This window comes from Eumetopias jubatus, unplaced genomic scaffold, assembly GCF_037043125.1.
Source record: "Eumetopias jubatus isolate StellerSeaLion01/CBP00866 unplaced genomic scaffold, mEumJub1_p1.0 scaffold_10, whole genome shotgun sequence".
NCBI lineage: Eukaryota > Metazoa > Chordata > Mammalia > Carnivora > Otariidae > Eumetopias > Eumetopias jubatus.
In genome coordinates this window covers 52,383,120-52,398,500 of record NW_028274816.1, presented here as the reverse complement: position 1 = coordinate 52,398,500, position 15,381 = coordinate 52,383,120, and the positions used below count along the sequence as shown (strand labels likewise).

The window sequence follows — 15,381 nt, the reverse complement described above, 5'->3', positions numbered from 1 at the left end:
GCCTCATCTTAGTTGTTTCTGTAACAGGCAAAGAAGAGGACAACCCAACCGGAGCCTCAGGGCGTTAGGGCCAGGGGGCCTCGGGTAGGACGAGCTCATGCCAAGGCCCGCCCCCTCTTCTCTACTCTCCAATGGCATTCCTGGATTTACGAGGCGGGAGTGGGAGGGGCCAGATTGTTAGTAAACGCGGAGCCACGTGCGGGCGCGGGTCCTGGCGCCCCGGACCGGCGCGTGCGCACTGGATACGCAGCCAGTACGCAAGCGCGCGCTTTAGGGCGGAAGCGAGAGTCCGCAGCGGCACGTGGGGTCTGGGGCGATGGAGGGGGCGATGCTGGCTGACGCCAAGAGCCGCACTGAGTCCGGAACAGAGTCTGGCCCACGGGTCTCGGGCTGCAGCCTCCGGCACTTTGCGTGTGAACAGAACCTGCTCTCCCGGCCTGACGGCTCTGCTTCTTTCCTGCAAGGTAAGAACTTAATCTAGGTAAATACTGCGCGGGCCATGTTGGCCACGTTGTATTTGTTTTAGAAAGATGTTACAGTGTACCATGCAAAGGAGTGCCACTAGCTGATAAATGTCCCTGCTGGACTGTTGCAGTTCTTGCCCGGGGGGATGCTACCGGATGTGCCAGAATAACATATCTCTTCTTCCCGCCTACAGGGGAGACGGTATCGCCAATCCTGTCAAATACTCAATGAGAGAGGGGCAGACCTCCTCATAAGACCAAATACTCCAGAATAGAAAAGCGCTCCCCACCAGAGTAAATATCTCTCTTGACTAATTTCGTTTTCCGCCTCCCCCACGCACACGCGGGGTCCATACACGCCAGGCTGAGGCAAACCTGTCCATATGCATAAATACCCTAGATTGGTAGATCACCACCACCGGCCTCATTACTCTGGACTGTGGCATGTCTTTTACCCAAATAAATACTTTTCAGATTGAGAGTGATGTCCCCCCTTCTAACCCCAGAGATGCGGTAAATATCCCTTTGTCATACACATCTCTCCATATGAGTCTTTCCCTAAGTTTGGGGCAGGTCTTCCCTATTGGGTAAATATCCCCTTGCCCTAGCCAAATGCATCTCAAACTAGACTCAACTCCCTGACCCAGGTAAACATTCCTCTCGAGATAGGCCTAAGGATCACCCCCATAAATACTTCAGTCTCCTCACTAGGGTCATTACCTTCTGCCCAAGTGCAAAACCTGTTTTCATTTGTTCCTTGATTGAACACATATGTTTGCGTGCTAAGCACTGTTCTGGGCATTGGGAATACGTTGATAAAAAAGATTTTAATTCCTGACCTAACAGTTTACATTCTAGTCGGGGAGACAGCCAAAGATAAGTAAGTAAAATATATAAGGAAATGCTGTGGAGGAAAATACAGTAGGGAAGGGGGAATAGGGTGTGCCAGAGAGGATTGCGCTTTTTTTTTTTTTTTTTAAGATTTTATTTTTGACAGAGAGAGAGTGTGTACAAGCAGGGGAAGCAGCAGGCAGAGGCAGAGGGAGAGGGAGAAGCAGGCCTCCCGCCAAGCAGGAAGCCTGATGTGGGGCTCGATCCCAGGACCCTGGGATCATGACCTGAGCCGAAAGCAGACGCTTAACCATCTGAGCCACCCAGGGGCCCCAAGGATTGCGCTCTTAACAGGATGGTCAGAAAAGGCCTTGATGAGATGGTAACATTTGAATAAAGAGCTAAAGGTAAGGGAGCAAACCCTAAAGATACCAGGAGGAAAAGCATACCGAGGGTGGAGAACGGGGCGGGGGGGCGGAGTGGGGGGCAAAGGCCCTGAGGCAAGGACGTCCATGGTTTGTTTGAGGCATTGTCTGCAGATGGTGTGGCTGAAGCAGTGAGGAGGCTGGAGAGAGCTAAGGAGGATGGCCTGTCATTTGAGGCCCAGTGAATGAGCTGGGGGCCACTGCTCCCAGATTTTGCTCAGAGCGGTGTCATGATCTGAATATATTTGAACAGACTCTCTCTGGCTGTGGGGTTGACTGTATGGGAGAGAGGGGAGATAGTGTTGGCTCAGACCAGAGTGGAAGCAGTGGAGATGGTGAGATTCGGGGTGTATATTGACAGTAAAACTGAGGGCGCCTGGGTGGCACAGTTGGTGAAGCGACTGCCTTCGGCTCAAGTCATGATCCCAGGGTCCTGGGACCGAGCCCCACGTCAAGCTCCCTGCTCAGCGGGGAGCCTGCTTCTTCCTCTCCCTCTGCCTGCTTATGCTCTCTATCTCTCTGTCAAATAAATAAATAAAATCTTTAAAAAAAAAAAAAAGAAAGTAAAACTGACAAAATCTGTAGGTGGTTTGGTGTTGGGGTGTGAAAAAGAGAGGGATAACAACCGGGGTGTTTTTCCCGAATCAGCTGTGCTGGCAGAAGCTGAGGAGGTCAGTTTGGAACATTAAGTTTGCAGGGCCTGGTAGACATCACAGTGACCACATGGACAGGGCAGTAGGACATACAAGTCTGCAGTTCAGAAGAGAGACCCCATCTGGACATATAATTTGGAATCCTCTGGCTATAGATGGTATTTCAAGACACTGATTGGATGAAATCAAGAAAACGAGTGTAGCTGGGAAAGAGAAGACGTCGCAGGACTCAACCCTGGGTCCTCTAACCTGTAAGGAGCTAGGAAAAGAGAGAAGAGCAGCCAGGAACGCAGGAGGAAAACCAAGAGAGGGCACTGACCTGGGGCCCGAAGAAGTGTTTGAGATGTAAGGGCCCACCAGCTGCATCCATCCTCCAGACCTGTAACTGGACAGTCTGGACGTATGTCATCCGTGACGCCGTCAAGAGCTGCTCTGGTTGGGGCGCCTGGGTGGCTCAGTCGTTGGGCGTCTGCCTTCGGCTCGGGTCATGGTCCCAGGGTCCTGGGATCGAGCCCCGCATCGGGCTCCCTGCTCGGTGGGAAGCCTGCTTCTCCCTCTCCCACTCCCCCTGCTTGGGTTCCCTCTCTCACTGTGTCTCTGTCAGATGAATAAATAAAATCTAAAAAGAAAAAAAAAAAGCTGCTCCGGTGGAGTGGTGGGGTCGGGACGGAGAAGAAAAAGACAGCAAGTTAGAGACATGTCTTTAGGAGCTTTGCTGTACAGGGATCAGATACATGGGGCAGGAGTTGAAGGTGGATGTGGGTGCAGAGAAGAGAGAATTGTGGGAGCCACGTCCTTGAGAACGTGACAGGGAGGGTCTCCCTAGGTTCATGGGGGCCACAGGCAGCTCGTCCGGACTAACAAGAATGAAGACCACCGTGTGGATCTCATTCTGTCGGTGTAGTTGAGTTCCCCTCTGAGGGCGGATTCTCCGGGAGCCAAGAGAATCCCTCAGTTCTGCAGCTCCTCCTCCCCAACCCAGGAAAGGTGCCCTGACCCCGGGGACCTTCCCACGTCCTCCCCGAGACTTAGCTCTTCTGCTCCATTCACATGCCTGGAGTTTCTTCAACGTCAGAAATATTGAGGAGGGTGGGCCCTCCCCTGTTCTAAAACTCCCAAACCCCGGGACCCTGTGCAGACCCTGGAGAGCGTGTCCCACCCGCTTCTGGCCTCGGCATCTCGCACGGGGTTGTTAAAAAGGCGGAGTCCCAGAATGCACCGCGCACCTGCCGAGGCTGGCCCCTCTCCACTTGAAGGCACCGCGAAGATTCTGTGTGCAGGCCGGTGTTTTGAAGCTGTGCTCCCACTCTGTGTTTCCCACTGCAGATTGTGGGCCCAGCTGGAATGGCTCGTGGAGCTCTGGGGGAGGGGGCTGGGTGTCAGGATCTTCTCAAGCTCCCCAGTGATTCCGGTGTGCAGCCGATTCCAGTGTGCAGCCGGGCTTGAGAACCACAGCTGCATTCCATAGTGTTTGTTTTTGTTTTTAAATGGAATAGAGTAGGGGCGCTGGGCTGGCTCCATCCAAGGAGCATGCAACCCTTGATTCCAGGGTGGTGAGTTCGAGCCCCACGTGGGGTGTGGAGGTCACTTAAAAATAAAAGTAAATAGGGAAAAATAAATTAACTGGAATAGAGTAGAAAGCATCAGAGTGTGTTGGAGCAGTGACAGTAAGAATTGTTTTGTGAGGCCTTTGTTCTGTTTACACACACAGACATTTGCATGAGTTTGGAGTGGCGCCCATGAAATATAGGTCTTATTGGGAGTTATGGTGAGAAAAGTTCAGAAGCCCCTGGTGTAGTCCAGTCTCTTCATTTTGTAGAGGATAAAACTGAGGCCCAGAGAAGTGAGCACAATCAGCCAAGGTTACAGAGCCAGCAGGAGGCAGACAGGACTGGAAGCCAGGCTGCTTCTAACCCCCCCTTTTTTTTTTAAAGATTTCATTTATTTGACAGAGCACAAACAGGGGGAGCAGCAGGCAGAGGGAGAGGGAGAAGCAGACTCCCCTTTCTCAGGGGTCCCAACTCCTGCAGAGTCTGGGGACGTGAGCCTGAGGGAAGAGAGCCAGGTTGGAGGAAGCTTTGGAAGGAGCTGAGACCAACTGCAGTAAGGGGGAGGAAGGTTAGCTCTCGGGAAGAACTTCCTGTTCAAGTAAACAATAGCTAAAGTCAACAACTCCGCACGTGCCCCGCAGTGTCCTCAGTGTCTTATGTGGCTCACGTGATCGACATGATGGGCGAGGCACCATTTTCATCCCCATTTCACAGATGAGGAAGCATAGGCAGAGACGTGAGTGAAGCAGATGCTCAGAGAATCACTGCCAGCAGATGGTGGGCTGGACTGGGGGTGATGGGGGTGGGGAGGCCTGGCTGCTGGCCTGGTCCCCACACTCTTCAGGGTGCTGCGCTGGCCCCCCTCCCCCCAGGAAAGCAAGATGTGCATGAGACCTGCCCTGCTGTCTCCCCAGGGGATACGTCGGTCCTGGCGGGCGTGTATGGGCCAGCCGAGGTGAAGGTCAGCAAAGAGATCTTCAACAAGGCCACCCTGGAGGTGATCCTGCGGCCAAAGATCGGGCTGCCTGGTAATTGGGCCCAGCAGGGTCGCCAGCTTCTTCCTCACTGCTGTCTCCAGTATCCCGTCCGCCCTCACCCCGCCCCCCCGGCTCTTGGTGTCTCCTGCCCGCCTTGGTCTGTCCTCCCTCCTTTTCCCTGGCTCTATCCCTCCTCCTTTTCTCTAACCTGTCATTCCACTCATTTACAGTCCATTCATTTACTCGCCCCCTCACTCCCGGGGCTGGATTCATGGGGATGGGAGTGGGCAGCAGCCGGGGACAACGGAACTCTGGGGTTTTCCTCCCGCAAGAGGCTCCCTTGCTGGACGCCAGAGGGGGCAGGGGTGAGGTGGATATCGGTCAGGCCCTGCCTCCTTCCCACTGGGGATCCTCTGTCATCCGTGCAGGGTCCTGCGCCAACCCTGGCGGAGACGGCAGGCTCTTTCCAGAGGCCTTGGGTGGGGCATATGGAGGAAGGTGAGCCAGATGGAAGGGAAGAGGCTGACAACCCCACCCCACCCCACCCCTGATTTCCCCAGGCGTCGCGGAGAAGAGCCGGGAGCGGCTGATCAGGAACACGTGTGAAGCTGTGGTATTGGGAACGCTGCACCCCCGCACCTCCATCACTGTGGTGCTGCAGGTCGTCAGCGATGCTGGCTCTGTATCCTTTCCCCTGGGCCGCCACCTCCAAGAAGTCCTCCAGAAGCTCCCTGATGGCCTCCCTTGCTCGGTTAGCCAGAAGGCCTCCAAACACTTGATAGATATCCACTTGTTGAAGAACAGAATAGCAGACACAGCTTGAGAACTTACTGAGTGCCTGACACATACTAACTCAATTCTCACAGCATAACAAATAGGCGCCACTTTCATAATCCCTGTGTTCCAAATGGGGAAACTAAGGCACGGCAAGGTCAATTCCTATCTAGTGATTGGCAGAGCCAGGATTTGAGCCCAAGCCATCTGCTCCCAGAGCCCAATGCCCCTGGCAGATGGGTGTTCTTGTGTCTTCATGTTTGAGGTGAGGAAGCAGGCCCCGAGAGGGAAAGTTGCTTGCCCAGGGTCACACAGCTGGAAGTCGGCAGAGACAGAACTCACGCCCAGGCCTGACTGCCTGCAAAGCCTGTGCCATTGACCTCCACTCTGCCCTGGCGCAATGCTAGGGGAGTCCTGAGCAGGCAGAGCAGTTGGGTCAGCAGCTTGGCAGAGAAAGATCCCCGTGGTTTGGTGAGAGGTTGGGGCCGAGGACCAGAAGTGGGCGTTTCTAGAGGGGCTTCACAGAGCAGGAAACTGAAGCCCAGAAGGGAGGTAGTGGAGGGGCAGTGGCAGAGCTGGGACTGACTGACCCTAAAGCTGGACCCTTAGCCACCGTGATGGGGTTGGAGGCAGAGACTAGAGGAAACTGAGGCAGGGCCGGCTGTCTGGCTCCAGGCCCGGGCTCGCTCCTCCCTCTGTCACCTGGTGGTGGCTGCCTCCACATGTGATTGTGGGCGGTTCCTCCCCTCCCCACCCTGTTTCCCAGAAAGTGCTTGGCACGTGCTTCAGGACAAATCTGTCGAGTATCGTTATGACCCCTGATTGAGGCTCAAGAGAGAGTAAGTCACTTGCTCAAGCTCACACAGCTGAGAGGTGGCAAAGGCGGGTCAGGAACCCAAGGCTGCCTGATTCCAGAACCACCTAGAAGCACTGTGCCCTCCCGCCTCCCCGTGATCAGTTAGGGAAATCGGCCACAAGCGCTGGCGGGCGGAATGGGGGCATGGGCGCGCTCTGCGGGCCATCCCTGTGGTGGGAGCGCTTCTTAACCCTGCCCTGTGGCACCTAGCTCCTGGCCTGTTGCCTGAACGCCTCCTGCATGGCCTTGGTGGACGCAGGGGTGCCCATGCGGGCCCTCTTCTGTGGGGTCACCTGTGCTCTGAACTCTGACGGCACCCTTGTGCTGGATCCCACAGCCAAGCAAGAAAAGGTAGGTTTGAAGGCCGGGCTGGTGAACGGCTGTGAGCAGACACTGCCCCTCGCGGCCTTGCTTCCCCGAAACACTTGGCTCCTATCACATCGGTCCCAGTTGGTAAGCTCGGGTCTGTTCTTCAGGGCAGGTGCTAGAACCCCAGCTCAGACCCACTTAAGTTAAAAGGGAACATATGGACCTTCGCTATGAAACTCAGAACAGAGGTCCAGCTAGACCCAGGGTCTCAAATACCATAAGGATTTCCTCATCTGGCTTCTCAGCCTCGGCTGTCTTATGCACATTGGTTCCATTCGGTTCCATTCTCTAGCCAGCATCTTGCCCGAGCCTGTGATCAGCCCCTAGAGCTCCATGCTTTCCTCACCAACTCAAGTTCACAGCGCCCAGGGCTCTGGTTATTCCGAGATATTCACCCCGTCCTGTGATGGGCGCATCCCGTCAGGAAAGCCGAACCCACCTGAGGTATTTCAGACCAGACAGGGAATTTACCGCAGGAAATGGGTCATGATTGTGTTGGAAGAGCCGAAGGAGCAAACAGGAGGGAGGGCGATACCCAGAGACTAACAGCCTGTAGGGAGCTCCCAGTCTGCGCTGTTGGGAGTCACAGGTGGGTCTGGGCACACATGAGGCATCCTGGCTTGGCCCTGGAGCCCCCCCCCCCAGCATCCACAACACAGCCCCTGCTTCTGTCAGAGTGACGACGGGATGTGGCCCTCCCTCCTTCAGCCTCCCCCCAGATTACTGGGGGCACCTAACTGGCCAGGGAGTCTGGGAAACAGTTTGCCAGCTTCCAGCCCTGGTGGGACAGAGCTGGGAAGGGGAGCGGGGGGCTGAGAGGTACTGGCTGATGACTGGCCATGCGGCCACCCCTACAGGCAGAAATACTGTGTCCGAAGCCCCTGTTGGGACCATGTGGGTGGCATCGGGGCATAGGAAGCACTTCACAGAAGGAAAGGCCAAGAGCATTGCCCAGGGAAGCAGGGGCGGTGCATAGACAAAACCAGGGGAAACCTACACTTGGGAGTGTGGGCTGGGGGAAGGGTAGGTCCCCTCTTTGGGACTAGCTGAGACTCTGCCTGAGGGGAGAGTCCAGGTGTCCTACCTACCTCATCCCTAGGAGGCCCGGGCAGTCCTGACCTTTGCGCTCGACAGCGTGGAACGGAAGCTGCTGATGTCCACCACCAAGGGGCTCTACTCCGATGCTGAGGTACCGGTGTGGAGATGGGGTGAAGGCCAGATCCCTCCTGGATGTGAGGTCTTGTTGGGACCCTGAGAGGTTGAAGGAGAGCCCCTTCCTTATGTCCCTTCTGTATGTAAAAGGCATTTTCAAACATAGTAGGCACAGAAACCCTTTTGGGAATTTTAAAGGGAAGCTCCAGTCATGAGAGCAGAGGAGGAGAGAGCTCAGGTTGAGATCGGGAGGTGAGGCACCTCCAGCTCAGAGCAGTGCGCTCCCAGAATCCCAGTGCTCTGGTCTCCGAGCGCACTTCCGACCCATTCCTCCTATGAGCCTAGGAATGTCTGGTGCTCAGGAGCTGGGGTCCCAGATTCCACGGCTTCCAAGATGATCTGGCATCACAGGGCCTGTGGCTCAGAAATTCTAGGTCTCCAGTTGGAGATGGGCCAGGTTCATGAGGCCTCTTCCAGGGGTCAGGATGCCTGGTTCCACCTGTCCATGCTCGTGGAGCTGCCGGAATCGGACCCCCAAAGCCCCCCCCCTTTTCTCTGTTCCCCGTCTAAGAAAGAGCCCACCAAGTGGGGAAGAAATAAAGGCCTTTGAAATATTCCCCTGGCCACCTACCCTACTGTAGGGGAGGCAGGAGGCCTGGGAGCTCCAGGAACCAGCCGGGGTCAGGGCAGGCTGTGGGGTCAGCCGGGCAGGAGGCGGGAGGCCCCAGCACCACCAGCTCTCTCTCCACCTCCAGCTGCAGCAGTGCCTGGCCGCGGCCCAGGCTGCCTCGCAACACGTCTTCCACTTCTACCGGGAATCGCTGCAGAGGCGTTACTCCAAGAGCTGAGACAAGCCGGGGCAGGGCGCCCCTCCCATGGCCGCCGCCGCCCCCCACTACCTCCACGGAAAATAAACCAGCAGCCGGCCTCGCCTCTCAGTCCCTGTGCACTACGATGAGCTTGTGGGCCTGGGGACACGGACCCACCCTACCGCCCCCGAAAGCCTTTCCGACTGGGAAACCCCCCTTCCCCACCCGCCACCTGTGGGGCACCCAGGGTAAAGGATGACCCCCCCCCCGCCAGGTCCCAGGTTCAAGGAGCAGCAGGGTGAGGGGCAAAGAAAATCAGTGTTTGTCAGGTGGTGGTAAATGCCATGAAGAAAGCAAAGAGCAGGGAAGGGGTTTGGGGAGGGTGAATTTAATACGTTAGGGACATCTGTGGGGGGCGGGCTGGGGGGGTGCATCCAAGGGAAGCCCGGGAGGAGGCCTGCGGGAGGTGGGGGACCAGCAAGGCTTCCGTGTGGCTCTGTGGTGGTGGCTGGAGCAGAGCTGAGATGGGTCGGGGAGGGAACGGGCACGGTGGTGAGGCCCTGTGGGTCTTGGCATCCCGGTCTTAACCTGAAGAAACAAGCTCAGCAGCCAGTGAACTGCCAAATGTCACCAGCTAGTCCGAGTCCAGCCCCAGAGCCTGTCACTGCTCAGAAAGGCTGGGGAGACACCAGCACGGTCCTGACTGCGGTTCCCCATCTGTAACCGGAAGTGACGGAGGCCCATGTTTCTCATGGCGGAGGGCGTATGGAAATATGGGGGGGTTAGTTGCCGTTTGACCGCTCGGTCCCTCGCCCCCCGTATTTAGTGGGCAGGAGCTAAGAACATGAGAGCATCCCTTGAGTAACTGTCCCACAGCTGGGCCACATGGTCGCCAGATTCTGTGGGGCACTGACATTTCGGGGTTTGCAGTGAAAATTATATGTCTGGCGGGCCCTCTGCTGCGTGCTTCACATGCTTGAACTAGTTCACACAGTTCCCACAATTGCCCCCCTGGAGCCTGTGTCATTTTCGTCCCCAGTAACCGAGAAGGAGAAGCATCAAAGTCTTTAGCTTGAAATTCTGTTCCGTAAGACTCAGGAGAACTCCAAACAGAAAAGTGTTTTCTTCTAGTAAGATCCACTGGAATGGCATTAAACAGAGAAACTAAACCACCTGTCATACCATTACTTGGTCATCTCTCAGGCCCGCTCAGTGAGCACGCCTTGCCTCTGGGGAGCACTCGGGGGTCCGTCTGCTGGCGGGGGGCGGGGGGCGGGCTGCTAGTGCGCTAGTGCCTTAAGTTTCCAGCCCTCCTGGTCTCTGGCCATGTGATTCCCATGGGGTGCCTCAGCTCCTGGGGCCATCTTTCTCCCCCAGAAGCCTGCACAGAATGAGGCCAACGGGAAAGGAGGGCCAAGAGATGGAGAGACCAGACCGTTCATTTCATTTGAGCCCCCAAGTCCAGTTTCTGCCACTTGCTATGGGAAGAGCTCAGAGGGATACTGCCCTCTACAGGTGTGACCCATTCGGTCCTCCCCAGAGCTCCCAGGGGTGAAGAAAGTCCCATTTTGCAGAAGGGAAAATGTGAGGCTCAAAGAGAAGTCACTTGGGCCAAGGTGGCACAGCTAAGGAGAAGTAAGCCCTTGGAACCCGGCTCTCCCTAATTCTCTACAGACCACGGTGCTTCGGAAAACATTCTGCAATTGGGAACCCTCTGCCCCTCGGACTCCCCCTTCTCCAGCTCCAAGGTCTCTGGGGACAGCCTGTCGTCACCCTGACCTGGTCTCAGTGCCCCGATCTCCCTCCTTCCTCCCCCCCACCCCCAACACGCACACACACACAGGTTTGGCTGCAAGAGTGGAGTTTAATCTCACGCTGTGGCGGCCGCCGCCTCATCCACCCGGATTCTCCACGTTGCCCGCCGACACACCCGGGTCCCGGCCCCTGATTCACAGTGGGGGCCGCAGGGGCAACTAGGGCGGCTCTCGGGAGGCCAGGTAGGCGGCCAGGGTCACCAGGGCGGCTGCATATGTGCACACGCCCAGCCCGACGGCGAGGACCCCCAGCAGGAAGGCGCGGCGGGAGGCAGCCCCTGCCCCCTGGACGTCCCCCTTGGCCCAAGCCTTGTTGGTCTGTGGAGGCGTTGGGCAGCGGTGACTCAGGCATCCCCTCATCACACCCCGCTGCCCGCAGCCCCAGACCCTTCCCCTGCGCCCGCCCACACCGGCACACCCACGGGCTCATTCATAGATTCCAAAACCAGGGAGCAGCTACTGCGGGTCAGGCACAGCTGGGCACAGCTGACCTGGGGTGGCTAGTAAGAACAGACCTCTATTACTCGGTGCCACCGTTCTAACTCATTTGAGCTTCACGGTGACCCAGAGGTAGGAATTATTCCCATTTCACAGTTGAGGACAAGGAGGCACAGGGAGGTTAAGTGGCTTGCCCAAAACTCGTAACAGGGTGTGTCAGACCTAGGATTTGAGCTCAGGTTCCTAACCACCGCTCTGGGCTTTCACTCTGAGACACTCATTTTACCTTCCCATGTTTCTGTGCCGATCCTTCTCTCCACCTTTGTTCCCCCAACCCACTGCCGCCCCCCATGCATAGCACCTCTGTTTCGTTCTGAATGCACCTTTTCTCTTCTATCCAGCCCCCTCCCGGCCCCACCCACAGACTGACCTTCTGGGCCAGGCAGAAGGCAGCGATGCCCACAGGCCAGAAACAGCATAACATGGAAAAAACAGCCAAGCCGAGGTGGTCGTGGGGTAGGAGTGGGGAGAGAAGGCTGCCCCCGTCCCAGTCCGAGTCGCTGTCACTGGATGACGCATCCTGTGGGTAGGAAAGGGCCTGAGTGGGCTTCTCCGCCCATCTTCCCTGCCCCGTTGCTCTGCTCCCTGTAGCCCCCAAAGACCCATACCAGGGCCTTCCCCAGAAACACCAAAAAGAGGAAACTGTTCCAGGAAGTAGGCTCTTAACTCTCTCCAGCCTGGATCCTCTTGAGGGGAAGCTATGCAACCTCTCTCCAAAGAAGAACCCCCATCCACAGCCAAAGCTGTATGTTCGGTGTCAAAGACTTCACAAAGTCCCACCACGGATACTACAATTTCAGAGTTAAAACTGGAGGCAGACACCAATGGGGACAGGAACCAGCAAAAAGTTGGAGACAGAGAGACAGCTCTGGTGGTCTAAGTTACTAGGACAAACCTGTCAGCTGAAAACTAAATTCTAGATTAAAAAAAAAAAGTTTGCTTTTTTTAAATCTTGCATTAAATAGCTCGCATGATTTTAAGCAATTCTTGTAAGGCCAAAACTGCAATTAAAATCCAAGTTGGGGGCGCCTGGGTGGCTCAGTCATTAAGCGTCTGCCTTCGGCTCAGGTCATGATCCCAGGGTCCTGGGATCGAGCCCCGCATCGGGCTCCCTGCTCGGCGGGAAGCCTGCTTCTCCCTCCCCCACTCCCCCTGCTTGTGTTCCCTCTCTCGCTGTGTCTCTCTCTGTCAAATAAGTAAAATCTTTGAAAAAAAAAAAAAATCCAAGTTAGCAGAGAGGGCAAACAAACAGAGAAGGCTTCTTTTGGCCCTGCAGCCAATTGTCAATCCCAGAAAAATAACCTCTCAATCCAGCCGTGAACTAGATGAAAAGTGATCTCTAACCACCGTTGTGCCCCCAGGCAGCTAGCTGGCAGAAGCAAACCAACTCCTCTCTGGAGAAAGGTACGTACCTTCAGTCTAGGCCTCAAAATAATTTTTCCTAAAGATAGTTTTTGAACTGTGATGACCAGCATACAGTCCAAAGATAACCAGGCACACAAGAAACCCTAAATAGCAGAAATAATAAGGCCCTCCCTCAAAATCTTCAAAGAATGGAATTACCAGACATATAACGAGATGTCAAAGTGACCGCAACTGCCTCACTGTGGCGGACGGTGTTTCCAAAAACAGCCACAACCAGCTCTCATCCCACATGCTCTTCTTAGTGTGACTGATACTCTTCCCACCAAGGGGTGAGGTCTGTGTCCCCTCTCCTTGGGTCTGGGCACGCTGTGACTCACTCATAATTGGTAGAATGTGGTGGAAGGGATGCCACATGACTTCCAAGCATAAGTCAGAAAAGGTGAGGCAGTTTCTGCCTTGCTGAAGCACTCGGGCTGGGGGCTGGGGGCACAGTGCTGAAGCTGCCATGTTGTGAGGAGGCCCAAACCAGCCCACAAGGGGAGCCTCAGGCAGAAGCCCCAAGACTACATGGAAAGATACCCACCCAGCGCCCGGTTCCTTCAGCCCCCGACCGTTTCAGCTCCAGCCACTGGCTCACTGCAACCTCGTGAAGACCCTGAGGTAGAACCACCCAACCCAGGCCCTCCCAAATTCCTGACCTGTGGAAACCATGAGCCATAATGATTGTTGCTGTTTTAAGCAACTGAGTTTCGGGGTGATTTCTAATGCAGGAATAGTAACTGGAAAACCATGTGTAGGTAATAAAAGACGAGCGGGGAGTCTGGCTGGCTCAGTTGGTAGGGTGTGCAACTCTTGATCTCGGGGTTGTGAGTTCGAGCCCCAAGCTGGGTGTAGAGAGAACTCAAAATCTTTTTTAAAAATAAATCAGTAAGTAAAAGACAAGCTTCACAGTATACACAAGGAAGAAGAAATTATACAAATTAACACATTAATTTGAAAAAAAGAGACCAGGACTGACACACACACAGAGAGAGAGAGAGAGATGAAAAGACAGAGAACAGGGGAGTCAGAAATCAGAGGGAAGACAGAGAGCCAAAGGTACGGGAAGAAATGAGGGACAAATCTGGAGAGAAAAAGGTGAAACCAGGGGAGGCATAAAATAGGCAAAACCACAACTGGACATCTAGGAAGTCCCCACACAGTTGGGAAGTGAGACTCCAGGCTGAAGGCAGATACCCCAGCCTCCCACCTACCCGGGGTTGGCCACAGCCCAGCTCGTTCGCCTCCAAGCCCCCTCCCCCAGCTTCCACTAAGGCCTGCTGTTCCTACCTCCAGGTCAGGGGGCCCTGGCTCCCCAAGACCAGCGCTCACAGAGGGAAGAGGCGGTGGTAGGAACTGCCAACCCCCCAGGGACTCTGCAAAGGCTGTCTCTCCAAAGGGAGGCCCCAGCTGGGGTTCCCCAGGCTTCTGGATGGGGGGCCCACAGCCCACGCCCGCCAGCAGAGGCTGTTGGAGCTCTCGAAGACTGGGGCTGTCCATGGCTGGGGAGAGGCTCCCACAGGGGTTTCCTGGAGGTAGAGGAAAGAAAAAAGACAAGTTGGAAAAGTCTCACCATCTTTCCCCTGACTCCTGACTCTGGAGAGATTCCTGGCAGACACTAGTTAGTTCATTGACCCTCAGACTAACGCGTTTGACAGAGACTGAAACTGAGGCCCACAGAATAAAAGAGGCTGGGCCAAGTTGTGAAGAGAATTCGCGGGGTCTAGATATTCAGTTCTGGGATTCTGTCTCCTCGGGCAAAAACCACATACCTGTTGCGCACTTATTCCAAACCATGCTTTGCACACTTACTTGCCCCATGAACCACACATCCCCTGTGCCTACAAGTCTGCACCCTGAATACCCAAGTCCCCTGCTACACATACTCAACCAGGCAAGCCCAACCCCCACCTCCAGGCACTCATCTCCCAAAGGGCTCCTTGTATACTTGCCCTGAACAACATCAGTTCCCATTAAATACCCCTCTGGAGCCCCCAACCTTCTTACACACTCCTCCCAAATGACCCCTTGCACACTCCTAATCCCCCCAGCATCAGATTCCCTATTTGCACATATAAGCACAGGTTTTCCACGCAAGCACCCCATCACTTACTTCCCTTGAACACCTGCCGCAGACACCCGGTCCACGCATCCCTCCCCTACCCCACCCACATCCCCTACGGCGCTACACAATTACCTGCACACCCACTAACTCCCCTACGCCTCCTCTTTTACCAGAATCCACCTTTGCAACATTCCCCCATAACAGCCCCAACCCACCACACTCATACACACTCAACCACAAGGAATACTGCCACCCCACGATCCCCCCCGGGGCCTCCCAAGCCTCCCGCCCTCGTTCCAAACCTGGCTGGAGCCGATTTCCTCACCAAGGCTTCGCCTCCCCATCCCCAACACTAGGACCGGGCGGAGGGGCCGTGCCGCCCACCTGTGCCCCTCACTCACCGCCCACGGCCATATGTCGGGACCTCCCGGGCCCCTGCACCGACACCCGCCCCGACCCTGCGCCCCGCAAGTGGCACGGAACTCAGGGAGGCCCGCGCTCCCCGGGACCCCGGGCCTGGGGGGCGCGGGGTCTGCGCGTTGCGCTGGGCTCCCCTCTCGGCGCCCCAGGCCCGCAGCGCGCGGGGGCGGGGATGGGGGCGGGGCTGCGGGCGGCCGGCTCCGCCCTCCGCCGCGGCCGGGGAGGGGGCCTTGAAGGCCGACGTCAGCGCCCAGCGCGGAAACCCTGCCACTGCAGGTGTGCGGGAGCCAGCGCGGGGCGGGGAGGGACTCCGAGGACGG

General features: G+C 56.1%; 2 protein-coding genes across 4 annotated transcripts; one reads left to right on the top strand and one right to left on the bottom strand.

Annotated features, from left to right (window-relative positions):
• The first annotated feature begins 265 nt into the window (after positions 1-265).
• EXOSC5 (exosome component 5) lies at positions 266-8,989 on the top strand. 2 transcript variants are annotated; one of them, XM_028095811.2, is made up of 6 exons: positions 266-464; positions 4,838-4,951; positions 5,461-5,582; positions 6,741-6,881; positions 7,999-8,088; positions 8,807-8,989. In XM_028095811.2, exons 1-6 carry the CDS (start codon positions 317-319, stop codon positions 8,897-8,899), a joined length of 708 nt encoding a protein of 235 aa, XP_027951612.1. In that variant the 5' UTR covers positions 266-316; the 3' UTR covers positions 8,900-8,989. The 2 variants fall into 2 exon arrangements, with proteins under 2 accessions (XP_027951612.1, XP_027951611.1); XM_028095810.2 differs by having other exon boundaries at positions 4,796-4,951.
• On the bottom strand, positions 2,827-15,172 carry TMEM91 (transmembrane protein 91). 2 transcript variants are annotated; one of them, XR_015769166.1, is made up of 5 exons: positions 15,043-15,172; positions 13,867-14,105; positions 11,543-11,692; positions 7,988-8,150; positions 2,827-3,960 (listed from the first exon to the last, which is right to left on the bottom strand). XR_015769166.1 is itself a non-coding variant. In XM_028095813.2 (4 exons), the coding sequence occupies exons 1-4, from the start codon at positions 15,053-15,055 to the stop codon at positions 10,834-10,836; spliced, it is 561 nt and encodes a 186-aa protein (XP_027951614.1). In that variant the 5' UTR covers positions 15,056-15,172; the 3' UTR covers positions 10,724-10,833. The 2 variants fall into 2 exon arrangements, 1 of the variants encoding a protein (XP_027951614.1); XM_028095813.2 differs by lacking the exons at positions 2,827-3,960; positions 7,988-8,150 and adding an exon at positions 10,724-10,992.
• Between the last annotated feature and the right edge of the window lie 209 nt (positions 15,173-15,381).

What these genes read in the sequence shown, in the direction of transcription:
- EXOSC5 (XM_028095810.2), top strand. Translation starts at nt 317, where the DNA reads ATGGAGGGGGCGATGCTGGCTGACGCCAAGAGCCGCACTGAGTCCGGA. An exon ending in CTCTGCTTCTTTCCTGCAAG is followed by an intron (nt 465 to 4,795) that starts GTAAGAACTTAA and finishes CCCTCCCCCCAG; the next exon opens with GAAAGCAAGATGTGCATGAG. An exon ending in CCACAGCCAAGCAAGAAAAG is followed by an intron (nt 6,882 to 7,998) that starts GTAGGTTTGAAG and finishes CCTCATCCCTAG; the next exon opens with GAGGCCCGGGCAGTCCTGAC.
- TMEM91 (XM_028095813.2), bottom strand. An exon ending in CAGGGCCCCCTGACCTGGAG is followed by an intron (nt 11,693 to 13,866) that starts GTAGGAACAGCA and finishes TCCTACCCACAG; the next exon opens with GATGCGTCATCCAGTGACAG. An exon ending in CCTTCTGCCTGGCCCAGAAG is followed by an intron (nt 10,993 to 11,542) that starts GTCAGTCTGTGG and finishes ACGCCTCCACAG; the next exon opens with ACCAACAAGGCTTGGGCCAA.